The 14,836-nt window shown below is 44.4% G+C and overlaps 1 protein-coding gene across 3 annotated transcripts in view; it reads right to left on the bottom strand.

Annotated features, from left to right (window-relative positions):
• Positions 1-2,665: 2,665 nt before the first annotated feature.
• ZNF157 (zinc finger protein 157) overlaps positions 2,666-14,836 on the bottom strand; it is a 46,485-nt gene continuing 34,314 nt past the window's right edge. For all 3 annotated transcript variants that reach the window (XM_074391788.1, XM_074391787.1, XM_003939504.4), the window contains exons 3-5: positions 14,244-14,370; positions 13,875-13,970; positions 2,666-11,966 (exon numbers count right to left, since the gene is read on the bottom strand). In XM_074391788.1, coding sequence (XP_074247889.1) covers positions 10,741-11,966; positions 13,875-13,970; positions 14,244-14,370 — 1,449 coding nt within the window. In that variant the 3' untranslated portion in view covers positions 2,666-10,740. The remainder of the gene's footprint in view (positions 11,967-13,874; positions 13,971-14,243; positions 14,371-14,836) is intronic.

Genomic DNA, 14,836 nt, shown 5'->3' with positions numbered 1-14,836 from the left:
ACCAACATGGAGAAACCCTGTCTCTACTGAAAATAAAAAAGTTAGCCGGGCATGGTGGCACATGCCTATAATCCCACCTACTCAGGAGGCTGAGTCAGGAGAACAGCTTGAACCCAGGAGGTGGAGGTTGTGGCAAGCCAAGATTGCGCCATTGCACTCCAGCCTGAGCAACAAGAGAGAAACTCCGTCTCAAAAAAAGAAAAAAAGGGATCTGGCAGATGTAATTAAGGTTACTCATCAGTTGACCTTAAAATAGAGAGATTATTCAGGTGAGCCTGATCTAAGCACATGAGCCCATCATAAAAGCAGAATTTCCTCCTGCTGGTGGCAGAAGAGGAAATCAGAGAGATTGGAAGCATGAGAAGCATTTGGCACATCCTAGCTGGCTTTGAAGATGAAGAGGCCCACATGGTGAGGAACTCAGCCTCTAGGAGCAGAAAGCAGCCACTGGCTGACAGTCAGCAGGGAGATGGGGACATCAGTCCTACACACTGCAAGGAGCTGAAGTCTGACAATGACCTGAACAAGGTTAAAAGTTGGTTCTTCCTGAGAACCTCCAGATTAGAGTCAAGTGTAGCAAACACTTTGACCTTGGCCTTGTGAGACCATTAAGAAGAGAACCCAACAAAACTTGCCTGGACTTCAGACCTACAGAACAGTGAGATAATAAATGGGTATTGTTTTAAGCTGCTAAGTTTGTAGTAATTTGTTATACATCAATAGAAAACTAATACAGTTGGTCAGGTGCGGTGGCTCATGCCTATAATTCCAGCACTTCAGGAGGCTGAGGCGGGTGGATCACTTGAGGCCAGGAGTTTGAGACTACCTGGCCAACATGCCAAAATCCCATCTCTGCTAAAAATACAAAAATTAGCCAGATGTGGTGGCACCAGACTGTAATCCCAGCTACTCTGGAGGCTGAGACATGAGAATCATTTGAACCTGGGAGGCAGAGGTTGCAGAGACCAGAGATTGTGCTACTGCACACCAGTCTGGGTGACAGAGCAAGACTCTGCCTCAAAAAAAAAAAAGAAAAAGAAAAAGAAAACTAATACAGTAAGTATTTGCCGGTTGGGTATTTGTAAAAGAGGACATATGTCGTCACACTGAGGAGAGGGGGCTCTTCAAGGAAACTGTTTACCAAGGGCTTAGGGATTTGCAAGTTACAGTCTTGGCAATAGTTGGCAATAGTACATACATTTATTTAATTTTTGTAGAGATGGGGATCTCCCTATGTTGCCCAGGCTGGTTTCCAACTCCTCACCTCAAGCAATCCTCCCACCTCGGCCTCCCAAAATGGTGGGATTAGACTGTGCCTGGCCCAGTAGAGATTTTTTTTTTTTTGGAGACGGAGTCACTCTGTCGCCCAGGCTAGAGTGCATTGGCACAATCTCGGCTCACTGCAACCTCCATCTCCCAGGTTCAAGCAATTCTCCTGCCTCAGCCTCCCAAGTAGCTGGGACTACAGGTGCCCACCACCACGGCCCGGCTAATCTTTGTATTTTTAGTAGAGACGGGGTTTCACCATGTTGGCCAGGATGGTCTTTTCTTTTCTTTTTTTTTTTTTTTTAAATTCTGGAACTAGAAAACCTGAAGTAAGATGGTCTTGATCTCTTGACTTCGTGATCTACTTGCCTCAGCCTCCCAAAGTGCTGGGACTGCAGGCATGAGCCGCCACACCCAGCCTCGAGGTGAACGGATCAACTGAGATCAGAAGTTGGAGACCAGCCTGGCCAACATGGCGAAACTCCATCTCTACTAAAAAATAAAAATAAAAAAATTAGCCAGCAGTGGTGGCATGCGCCTGTAATCCCAGCTACTAGGGAGGCTGAGACAGAATCACTTGAATCCAGGAGGCGGAGGTTGGAGTGAGTCAAGATCACACCACTGCACTCCAGCGTGGGTGACAGAGCAAGACTCCATTCCAAAAAATAAAAATAAAAGTAAATAAATCAATGATTTTTTTTTTTTTAAGATGGGGTTTCACCATGATGGCCAAGCTGGTCTTAAACTCCTGACCTCAGGTGATCCACCCACCTAGGCCTCACAAAGTGCTAGGATTACAGGCATGAGCCACCGCACCTGGACATAAATTTTTTATTAAAAATAATATTACAAAGACTCAACTTTTAAAAATACTGACCTAGTTCAAATCTTTATTTTTACAGTTTCCCATTTTCTAAACAACTTTATTGAGGTGTAATTCACACACGTACAACACAATTCATTCGTTTAACATGACAATTAAATTAGCTTTAGTACATTCAGAGTTGTGCAACCATCACAATAGAATTTTAGAACATTTTCATCACCCCTAAAAGAAACCCAGTACATGTGAGCGGTCACTCTCCACCTACCCCCACCCCAGTCCTAGACAACCACTAACATACTTTGTTTCCCCAGTTTTGCCTATTCCGGACATTTCAGATAAATGGAATTAATACAATATGTGGTCTTTCCTGACTGACTTCTTTCATTTAACGTGTTTTCAAAATTCATCCACATTGGCAGAATGTATCAGCACCTCATTTATTTTTATTACTGATTATTTCATTTTATGAACATACCACGTTTTGTGTATCATTTAATTGGTTGATGGGCATGTGGATTATTTCCACTTTTTGGCAAGTAAGGAATAGCACTGCTGTGAACATCTGTGTTCAGATTTTTGTGTAGACATATGTTGTCATTTCTCCCAGGTAGATGCTCAAGAATGGAATTGTTGGATCACATGGTACATTTTTTTTTAACATTTTCAGACATTGTCAAGCTGTTTTACAAAACAACTGCACCATTTGACATCCTACCAGCAATGTAGAGCATTCCAATTTGTCCACATGCTCTCCAACACTTGTTATTATCTGTCTTTTAGATTCTAGCCATCCTATGGGTGTGTAGTGTTATCTCATTGTGGTTTCGATTTCCACTTCCCTGATGGCTAATGACATTGATCAGTTTTTCATGTGCTTACTGGACATTTGTATATCACCCATAGAGAAACGTCTATTCGAGTCCTTTGCCTATTTATTTATTTATTTATTTATGATGGAGTCTTGCTTTGTCACCCAGGCTGGATTGTAGTGGCACGATCTCAGCTCACTGCAACCTCCATCTCCTAGGTTCAATCAATTCTCCTGCCTCAGCCTCCCGAGTAGCTGGGATTACAGGTGCATACCACCACACCTGACTAATTTTTGTATTTTTGGTAGAGATGGGGTTTCACCATGTTGGCCAGGATGGTCTCAAACTCTTGACCTCAAGTGATCTGCCCACGCTGGCCTCCCAAAGTGCTGGGATTACAGGCGTGAACAACTGCACCCAGCCTTTGCCCATTTTTTAGTTGGGTTATTTATGTGTTTTTTTTTTTTTAAGTAAAGTGTAAGAATTCGTTATGTGTGCTTTCTGTGCCATATCTAAGAAACCAGAATTTCAATACGTATCTGGCTCCAGCATTCATTTTCTCAACCATTACACTACACTGCCTGTCTAGAAACTAAATAGCTGTTAGTAATACTGCACATTCAGTTATAAGGGTTTCATGTTTTGAGCTGAAAAATACCCATGAGGTGGACACCCTATATTCATCCTCCAACATCAGCACGGGACTCTGAAGGATTCTGGGCCGGAACTGTGATGTCCATGTACTAGGGAGAAGGAATGAGGCTCGGGTGAGAGTAAGGCTGGTTCCCATGCTGCACACTGCACACAGCTGTGGTCTCCATGTTCTTCCTCTCAGCCATCACGGTCTCTCCCAAACAGAGATCCACACACAGACACCCTGAATGCTGGGAAGTGTTCACTTTAATGGATTTTCTAGCAGGGTGATGGAAGCAAATCTAGGGACTCTACGGCTATTGATTTCCTGCCAGGAGGCCACACCAGGACTCTGAAGCAGGCAGCCTCTCTGCAGGGACTGTTTTCCCAGAGCAGCCACAGCTAAAGAGGTCTACCTGGAAGGAAGGTGCTCCCCCTGCGGCCTGCCATTCCCGCTTGCTGTTTAATGCCCCCCGGCTGCATCCAGGATATACAACAGTCCCTGGGATGGAGAAACAGTTGGAGACCAGAAAAGAGGCAAGAGGAAGCCTGAACACACCTAAGATTGAGGTAGCAAAAGGGAGGGTAAGGTAGCCTATTCCAGGCATTGAGGAGTTACTAGAAGCAACTCGAACAGTCTGATTCCAGACAATAGCCCAAGGCTGAGTGAATACTCCAGGACACTAGAAAACAGCCACAGACACCGAGAAACAGTCTTGCAGTGACATGAACAGCCAGAGTAAGCAGCAAACAGCCAGAGTACGGTCCTTGTAGTTGGGACAGGCAAAGACTCTACAATAGTCAAACAGAAGAGGAAATTGTCACATGTCATGCAACAGTGAGAACTACCTTGGAAACAGCCAGAGGCTTAGGGGACAAGTGTCTGGCCTTGAGGAACAGCAGGAATGTTGAACATCTGGAGACCACAAACAGTCGTTGCATTTGGAAGACAGTCAGAGGAAAAGAGGGTAAGACTCCACAGACAAAAAAGATCAAGGGACAATCCCTGATGCTCAGTAAAGTTAGAAAAATAAGAAAACAGCCTGCAGGCCTGGGGAACTGCCAGAGTTGAAGGAAGCATTGCTGAGATTGTAAGAACAGCCAACAAACCAGCGTACAGAGATCAGGGAACAATACTCGTACCTCATACATCCGAAACTGTATGGTGTCATCAGAGATCAAAGCCACTATATTGATGACCAATGAGGATTCAACAGACACAGTGTTGGGAGCTACTATAGCATCAGCAGACATGGCTGTGGGAACTCATAAAGGTCAAAGACACTGTACCAGTGGCTAATACGGGATCATCTGAAACCATGATGTGTTGTCATGAATGGTATGCTCTAATGAACCCCAGACATTATGCCGGAGCTCATGAGGTCAGCACACTGTACTAAGACACAATGACATGTCAGCGTGGCAGGGATGGGGCTGATACTGTGATGGAGACAAAACCACTTAAGTGGTGGCTAATCAGCAAAGAGTGACTGAGGGCTAATGTGGGGCGAGCAAACAACAGGTTGATTTTTTATGAAGATTGAAGACACTGTACTTGTGACCAAGATTAGCAGACACATAGCCGGGCGTGGTGGTGGGCACCTGCAATCCCAGCTACTGGGGAGGCTGAGGCAAGAGAATTGCTTGAATCTGGGAGATGGAGGTTGCAGTGAGCCAAGATCGTGCCATTGCACTCCAGCCTGGGCGACAAGAGTGAAACTGTCTAAAAAAAAGAAAAAACTAGCAGACACAGTGATGACACTAATATAGGGTGGGCAGATACTGTGATTGAGAAACATGAGGCAGCCTCCCCAGTGGTGTTTAGTAGTCAGCAGACACAATGTTGAGGCTCTCATACAATCGGATTAGCGGACAAAGTGATGGGCTCCAATGCAGGGCAGCATGTGCTGTGACAGGGCCTCATTGCATTCAAAGACGTTCCATGCATGGCTGATGAAACTGGGTCTTATGAGAGCCAAAGACACTATATTCATGGCCAATGGGTGACCAGAAAACCAGAGCTAATGTGGAACCAGCAGATACTATACTGGGAGCTCGTGGAGGTTCAAGTCTCCATTCTTGTGACTAAGTGGGGATCAGCAAAGTGATAGTAGCTAACTAAAGCAGGGTCAGCAAAGACATTGCTGGGGCCTCACGGGTGCCGAGGAAACTGTACTGTTGGCTAATGCAGGAGCAACAAACAGTGATAAGGACTAATCTTGGGTCAGTAGACTCCAATGAGGGCTCAATGGGCCAATAACACAATACTAGTGTACTAGTGGTTAATGAGGGGATTCAGCGGACACAATGATTGAACTATGCTAAAGACAAAAATATGGTGATGAGCCCAAAAGTGGGGCATCTGTGCTGTGGCAAGTACATCAGAAGACATTCACATATGGTCAGCAGCTATACTGATGGGCTGTAATATATGGGCAGCTGACACACAGTTAGGGGCTATTTTAGGGAAAGCAGACACCACTGGGTCCTCAAGCTTAAAAATCTTGTGATCCGGTAAGGGGAGATCAAAAGACAGTGACATAGTCATGGAAGTTCCACAGACAGTGTGCTGAGGCCCAAGAAGGCCAAAGTCACCATATAGGTAGCTGATTGGGGAACAGCCAACAGATGGGTGCCATTGTGCTGTGCTGAGCCCACCACGCTGTGGGCTCAAGTGGGCAAAGACACTGTACCCAACAGCTAATAAAAATCAGCAGACAGGCCTGGCACAGTGGTTCACACTTGTAATCCCAGCACTTTGGGTGGCTGAGACAGGAGGATCACTTGAGTCCAGGAGTTTGAGACCAGCCTAGGCAACATAGCAAGAGCCTGTCTCCACAAAGAAATTTAAAAATTAGCCAGGCATAGTGGCATGTGCCTGTAGTCCCAGCTACTTGGGAGGCTGTAGCCAGTGGGGAATTAGCCAACAAAATGTAAGCACTAACATGGAGTCAACAGACACTACATTAGGTCAACAGGAAGAGAAAACACGGGGCTGTAAGCTAATGGGAGTCAGCTGTCACCATGGTAAGTCTAAAGTGGGGAAGTAAGACATGATACAGACTAATGGAAGATCATCAGATACTAAGCTGAGGGTGAAGGTGGGTGATAAGACATGATGTGAGCTAATGGTGGGTGATCAGACATTGTGCTCTGGCCTAAAGGGGTGGTAAGAACTGCCGTGAATGAATGGAGGGGCTAGTAGACACTGGACTGCTGACTCATGGGAGTAAAAACTACTATGATGGTGGCTACTGGATGATTGGCAGAGACTATGCATAGGCTCTTGGGAGTCAAATCTACACTGCAGTGTTGGCAAGTGAGGGAGCACCACAGACGGTGACAGTAGCTAATGAAAGTCAGTATACCCAGAGTGGGGCCTCAGAACATGTCATTTTCATGGGGCAAAACAATTTCTAAAACCTTAGGAGGACCAAGTCGCCCCACCAGAGTCTTTTATTTGCTCTAGCGGTCGGGATTCCCGCTTTCCTCCCAAGCAGCCCAGACCCAACTCCTGAAAGGGGAACTGAGAGGCTCACCACTAGCAGACTCTTACCAGAGGAAACTCTGTGTGGTATTTTTCAGGCAAAGAAGAAAATGATCCTAGATGAAATGCAGAAAGTAATGAAGTACAACCAAGGTGGTAAATATTTGGATGAAATGAAATGAAAACTGCCCACCTCAAACAAAGATGTTGTGTGGGGAGACGTGCGTGTGTGTGTGAGAGAGCCACAAATATTATAGATAAGTATATATGTAAACCCCATGATATCATTATATTTTGTGTGTACACAATATATATGTGTGTACCTGTATAAATGCAAAGCTGCTACTAAAAAATTAACTTTTGGTCGGGTGCAGTGGCTCACGCCTGTAATCCCAGCACTTTGGGAGGCCAAGGCGGGTGGATCATGAGGTCAAGAGATCGAGACCATTCTGGTCAACATGGTGAAACCCCGTCTCTACTAAAAATACAAAAAAAAAATTAGCTGGGCATGGTGGCACATGCCTGTAGTCCCAGCTACTTGGGAGGCTGAGGCAGGAGAATTGCTTGAACCCAGGAGGCGGAGGTTGCGGTGAGCCAAGATCGTGCCATTGCACTCCAGCCTGGGTAACAAGAGCGAAACTCCGTCTCAAAAAAAAAAAAAAATTAACTTTCATGGACAATTTCTTGGAGAAAATCATAAAATACTATTGAAGGTTAGGACAGACAAGTTAAAAAATAAATAGGCTGGGTGCAGTGGCTCACGCCTATAATCGCAACACTTTGGGAGGCCAAGGCAGGCGGATCACTTGAGGTCAAGAATTCAAGACCACCTAGCCAACATAGCAAAACCCCATCTCTACTAAAAATATAAAAATTAGTTGGGCGTGGTGGTGTGCACCTATAGTCCCAGCTACTTGGGAGGCTGAGGTATGAGAATCATTTGAACCCAGGAGGCAGAGGTTGCAGTGAGACGAGATTGCACCATTGCACTGCGGCCTGAGTGATGGAGTGAGACTGTGTCTCAAATAAATAAATAAATAAACAAATAAATAAATAGGCTCACACCTGTAATCCCAGCACTTTAGGAGGCCAAGGTGGGTGGATCACCTGAGGTCAGGAGTTTGATACCAGCCTGGCCAACATGGAGAAACCCCATCTCTACTAAAAGTACAAAAATTAGCTGGGTGTGGTCATGCACCCCTGTAGTCCCAGCTACTTGGAAGGCTGAGGCAGTAGAATCGCTGGATCCCGGGAGGCAGAGGTTACAGTGAGCCGAGATTGTGCCATTGCACTCCAGCCTTGGCAACAAGAGTGAAACTCCGTCTCGAAAAGTAAAAATAAAATAAAATAAATAAAGACAGACCACATTCATGGAAGCAAAGGCTCAAAGCCATTTCATACCTTTCAGATTGGCAATAATTTAAAGGACTGATAATAAGTGCTGCTGAATGGCAAAATGAAAACGTTCTCAAATCGCTCATGAGAGTATATACAGTTTGGAAGGGAAAATGTCAATACTTAATAAAGTTTAAAAAACCTCTGTATCAGGCCTGGCGTGATGGCTCATGCCTGTAATCCAAGCACTTTGGAGGCCAAGGCAGGTGGATCACCTGAGGTCGGGAGTTTAAGACCAGCCTGACCAACATGGTGAGACCCTGTCTTAAAAATAATTAAAAAATAAATTTAAAAAAATAATAACAATAAAATAAATTTTAAAAAATAAAAATAATAATTAAAAAAAAACCTTTGTATCAATCAGAGCCCAACTAGGAGACAAAAACCACATTAGCTATTTTAACAGAAAGAACTTATAAACAATTTTAACTAGGTATGAGGTTGTAAACTAAGTAACTGAAGAGACAAAAAGAGGGCATTCAAGTTATCAGAGAGACAGCAACTGCAGAAAACAGCTGGGCTGGCATAACAAAGTGAAGAAGTTGAAAATTTCTTTTGGAGACAGGGTCTTGCTCTGTCGCCCAGGCTGGAGTGCAGTGGCACAATCACAGCTTACTGCAGCCTCAACCTCCTGCCTCAGACTCCCAAGTAGCTGGGACCACAGGTGTGCTGCCATGCCCAACTGATTTTTGAATTCTTTTGCAGAGATGGAGTTTCACCATATTTCCCAGGCTGGTCTTGACTCCTGGGCGCAAGCAATTCACCCACCTTGGCCTCCCAAAGTGCTGGGATTACAGGCATGATCCACTGCAAACTGCCATAAATTGAAATTACTAAAACTTAAAAGAATGGAGGAGGGGTCCCACAGGACTAGAATTCACATCTTTAAGGAGGTGATGCCAGCCAGCTGATGCTTGTGTCTCAGAGGGGATGGGCTACCATAAAGCTGGTTCTGTGGGTGCCGGAAGACTGCAGACTATATTAAAGTGCTGCTATGACAATGAACTGCTGTTGCCCGAGTGAAGAAGCAATGCTGAGCAGACACTCCAATGACCAGGAAGCCAATAGGAACAGAAAAAAAAGAAGCAAGTCCCTTCTTCCCTCTCCAGCCCCAAAGCTTATATCTAGTATCTCTCATTGGCAAGGCCCAACAGGGAGCAGTTAGCAAGGCCAAAATGTGGTTTGTGGAGTCACAAAGCACTGTAAAGAAGGGTGGGTTTGAAGCTGGGACACAATTGCTTAATAACCGGCACATTGCCTAAATCCTATGACCCATCAGTTACATTTCTAGATTTAGACACTAAGCCTGAAAAAGACACAAATGTCTTTTACTGGGGGAATGGAGAGATTAATAACTAGCCAGACCCACACTTATCAACAAGGACAGATCTTGGAAAGGTAACATTACATGAGAAAAGCAAGCGGCAGAACTTTACATACAGTGTGATCCCATTTATGTAACATTATATAAAGACAATATAGTATGTATTGCACACTTCATACTATACCAAAAAATCTCACAGGAGATTGAAATTCTAAATGTTGAAAGGAAAACCTCTAGAGTAAAGTATAGGAGAATATTATCACCTTGAAACCAATGATATTAATATATAAAACTTTAGCCGGGCATGGTGGCTCATGCATGTAATCCCAACACTTTTGGAGGCCAAGGTGGGTGGATCACTTGAGGCCAGGAGTTCAAGACCAGCCTGGCCAACATGGTGAAACCCTATCTCTACTAAAATTACAAAAATTAGCAGGGCATGGTGGTGCATGCCTGTAATCCCAGCTACTTGGGAGGCTGAAGCAGGAGAATCACATGAACCCAGGAGGCAGAGGTTGCAGTGAGCTGAGGTCAGGCCATTGCACTCCAGCCTGGGCAACAGAGTGAGGCTCCATCTCAAATAAATAAATAAATAAATAAAACTTCAGCAGAAGAAAAGAGATGACAAAACTAAAGAACCAATCACAGTCTGGGAGAAGATATTTGCAACACACATGACTAAAAAAAAAGGATTTTTATATTCTCATATGTTAAAAAACAACAACATTTAAACCAAAAAGAGATGAACAGCTCATTTGAAAACAATGAGCAGAGGACATGAACAGTCAATGCACAGAAGAAAAAATTCAAATAGCCAATCAACAGATAAGATGTTCACACACCGCTAATTAGGGAAATCCAAATAAAAACAATGAGCTATCCCCTAAGGGGATCAGGACATATTTTGATACAATATAGGTGCCAAATTTTCACAGGCACACTCTGTGTGCCCTGGTGATCATATGCCCCAAGGAGCTTGATCCAGTGGTGAGGGAAGTCTTCAGGGAGAGGCTTTTTCCATTGCACAATGCCAGGACCAGCCTATGTGAGTTCTTTGATGTTCTGTGAGGTGTGCTTTCCGGCAGAAAGCTTTCCCACATTCTTGACACTCGAAGGGTCTCTCTCCTGTGTGAATTCGCTGATGTTCAATGAGGCGTATTTTCACATAGAAGGCATTTCCACATTCGCTACATTCATAAGGTTTCTCTCCCGTGTGAGTTCTTCGGTGTTGACAGAGGGATTTTTTCATACTGAAGATTTTCCCACATTCACTACATTCATAGGGTTTCTCTCCTGAATGCATCCTCTGATGTTCAATGAGGCGTGCTTTCACATAGAAAGCATTACCACACTCGTTACATTCGTAAGGTTTCTCTCCTGTGTGAATTCTCTGATGGATCCCAAGAGATGAGTGCACCCTAAAAGATTTCCCACATTCATTACACTGATAGGGCTTTTCACCTGTGTGAGTTCTCTGATGATTATTGAGAGTCATCTTCATGCGGAAGAATTTCCCACATTCACCACACTCATAGGGTTTCTCACCTGTGTGAATTCTTTGATGCTGATTTAGGGATTTCTTGGCACGGAAGTTTTTCCCACACTCCCCACATTCATAAGGTTTTTCCCCTGTGTGAGTTCTGTGGTGTTGGGTAAGGGATATCTTTACGCGAAATGTTTTTCCACATTCACTACATTCATAGGGTTTCTCCCCTGTGTGAGTTCTTTGATGAATTGTGAGGGTTGCCTTCTCAGAAAAGGTTTTTCCACATTCAGTGCATTCATAGGGTCTCTCTCCAGTGTGTGTTCTCGTATGTAGGATGAGTTGTGACTTCCTGCCAAAAGATTTCCCACATTCATTACATTCAAAAGGCCTCTCCCCTGTGTGGGTTTTCTGATGAGCAATGAGGTATGATCTTGCACTGAAGGTTTTTGCACATTCACTGCATTCATAGGGTCTCTCTCCTGTGTGTATTCTCAGATGTTCAACAAGGTTTGATTTCCTGCAGTAAGCTTTCCCACATTCATGACATTCAAAGTTTTTATCTCCTGTGGATGTTCTTTTATGTCTAACAAGACCTGTTTTCTCATGAAAGCCTTTCCCACATCTATTATATTCAACATTTTGGTCCAATGTTTGAATCTTCTGATGGTAAAGAAGGTCATTATCATGCCTGAGGGCATTATCCCCAACAGAATCATTGCCATACAGCAGTGAGAGAGATCCTTTAAAAACAAATCACAGCATGTCACTCTTTTATGTAAAACCCCAAACTGGCTTCTCTCGTCACAGTATAAAATTAAACTCTATTCCAGCCAGGAATGGTGGTTCACACCTGTAATCCAAGCAGTTTGAGAGGCCAAGGCAGGTGGATCACTTGAGGTCAGGAGTTTGAGACCAGCCTGCCCAACATGGCGAAACTCTGTCTCTACTAAAAATACAAGAATTAGCTGAGCATGGTGGTGCCCGCCTGTAATCCCAGCTACTCAGGAGGCTGAGGCAAGAGAATTGCTTGAACCCAAGAGGTAGAGATTGCAGTGAGCCGAAATCGTGCCACCGCACTCCAGCCTGGGCGACAGAGTGAGACTCTGTCTAAAAAAACACAAAACAAACAAAAAACTCTATTTCCTAAAAGCACGTATCAGTATCTATCCTTCTTACCTTGCACTGATTTTCTTTTCACCATCAAACATAAGATGTATTTGTTTGTTTCTGGTCACTTTCCTCTACTATATTGTAAGCTCCAAGAGAACAGAAATACTATTTTATTCACTACCAGTTTCCCATACCTAGAACATACCCAGCATATAACTGATACTCATTTAAAGTTTCGCAGATGAGTAAATGAATATATGAATGAATGCCTGACAACAGAAAGCATCCAAGGCAATGGAGGGAAGGAGGAATAAATGTTGCCAAGTGTGGTGGCTCACGCCTCTGATCCTAGCATTTTGGGAGGCCAAGGCAAGTGGATCACTTGAGCCCAGGAGTTCAAGACCAGCCTGGGCAACATAGTGAGATACTCTGTCTCTACAAAAAAATAAAATAAAATAAATTCAAAAATCAGCCAGGCATGGTGGTGTGCACCTGTAGTCCCAGCTACTAGGGAGGCTGCAGTGCAAAGATTGCTTACAACAGTGAGGGGCCAAGCGTGGTGGCTCACACCTGTAATCCCAGCACTTTGTGAGGCAGAGGCAGGCAGATCACAAGGTCAAGAGATTGAGACCATCCTGGCCAACATGGTGAAACCTCGTCTCTACTAAAAATTACAAATATTAGCTGGACGTGGTGGTATGCATCTGTAGTCCCAGCTCCTCAGGAGGCTGAGGCAGGAGAATCACCTGAACCCAGGAGGCAGAGGCTGCAGTGAGCCAAGATCGTGCCACTGCACTCCAGCCTGGTGACAGAGCAAGACTCCGTCTCAAAACAAAAACAAAAACAAAAAAAAACAGGCAGTGAGGCTGCAATGAGCCATGATTGCACCACTGCACTCCAGCCTGGGCAACAGAGTGAGACTCTGTCTTAAAAAAAAATAAAAGAATAAATGTTAAGATGAGGCAGAGATAAATAAGAGTGGTAAATAACTTTTAAAAATCAAGATAAAAGTTGGGCATGGTGGCTCATGCCTGTAATCCCAGCACTTTGGGAGACCAAGGCAAGTGGATTGCCTGAGGTCAGGAGTTCGTGCCCAGCCTGGCCAACATGGTAAAATCCTGTCTCTATTAAGAGTACAAAAATTAGCCGGGCATGGTGGCACATGCCTGTTGTTCCAGCTACTCGGGAGGCTGAGGCAGGAGAATCACTTGAACCTGCGAGGCAGAGGTTGCAGTGAGCTGAGATCACACCACTGCACTCCAGCCTGGGGGACAGAGCAAGACTCCATCAAAACAAAAAACAAACAAACAAACAAAAAATCAAGATAAAACAGAAGAAAGCACTGAAGTTTGAGTGTGATATTAAGATGTGTAATTTTGGTATCTGAAGCATGTAGACCTTCTGTCCCTCTTATTTTCAAACAGTGGGGACCTCTAAAAAGATATTCGTAGAAAATGTTGCACAAGGATACCCTTTGACCTGAATTCCTGGGCTCCTATTTCCCCTATTTTCCATATGTCCAGTTCTTGCTCACTTACCTGAGTAACCATGGCCTGAGGATTCCTCCTCTAATATCCACAGCTCTTCTCCTCGCTCCAACTTGAAGATCATCTCTGGTTTGGCCACGCAGAGGCCTGTTAATGGGAAATGGCACAGGACGTGGGCCAGGTTGTCTGAGCTCTAGGGCCTCTGATGGAGGAGGAAGGTGCATCTTCATGAGCTGCACAAGGAAGGGGGCCCATTTAAACCTTTCACTGGGGAAGTAAGAACACACACATTCTTCCTGGTGCCCTAAACTGATCACTCATCTGTGACTCTCAATATCGTTAAAACCTCGCAAGGCTGCACATGTTACAGCAACCAAGAAAGGAAACACACGCTCCCAGGAGTCACACGATCATCCTCACCCACAGATGCCAGGTTGCTGTAGGTCTCCAGCATCACATCCTTGTGCATGGTCCTCTGAGCAGGGTCCAGTCTGTGCCACTCCTGTCGGGTGAAATCCACAGCCACATCCTCGAATGACACAGATCCCTGTAATAACAATCTCCAATGATCAGAATGGGATGCATGAAAAAGATGAGCAGGAACTAATCTTCTCAGTGGAGCCCTGCTGAAAGTTGACCGAAAAGAGCTACACCAGATACCTGATTTCATGTCTTGCTTGATATACTTTTGGGGTGGGGGAGGACCCTGAACAGCTCTATTACTGTGTAATTTATTAATGCATGAAGAAAAGACCACTACACTCCTGAGTTAATACTATGTGTCTGGGTAAGCATTTTTCTGTACAACTAATAAAAAGACAAACACGATGTGCCTGGACATGCGAAAATGGCTAGGTTAAAAAATGGAGAATCTGGTCAGGCATGGTGGCTCATGTCTCTAATCCTAGCACTTTGGGAGGCCAAGGCAGGTGGATCACTTGAAGTCGGAGTTCAAGACCAGCCTGGCCAACATGGTAAAACTCCATCTCTACTAAAAATAACAAAAAAAAAAA

The sequence above is a fragment of the Saimiri boliviensis genome, chromosome X (genome assembly GCF_048565385.1).
Source record: "Saimiri boliviensis isolate mSaiBol1 chromosome X, mSaiBol1.pri, whole genome shotgun sequence".
Classification (NCBI taxonomy): Eukaryota; Metazoa; Chordata; class Mammalia; order Primates; family Cebidae; genus Saimiri; species Saimiri boliviensis.
The sequence above is the reverse complement of the archived record's forward strand: the minus strand, read 5'-3'. Positions and strand labels throughout refer to the sequence as shown.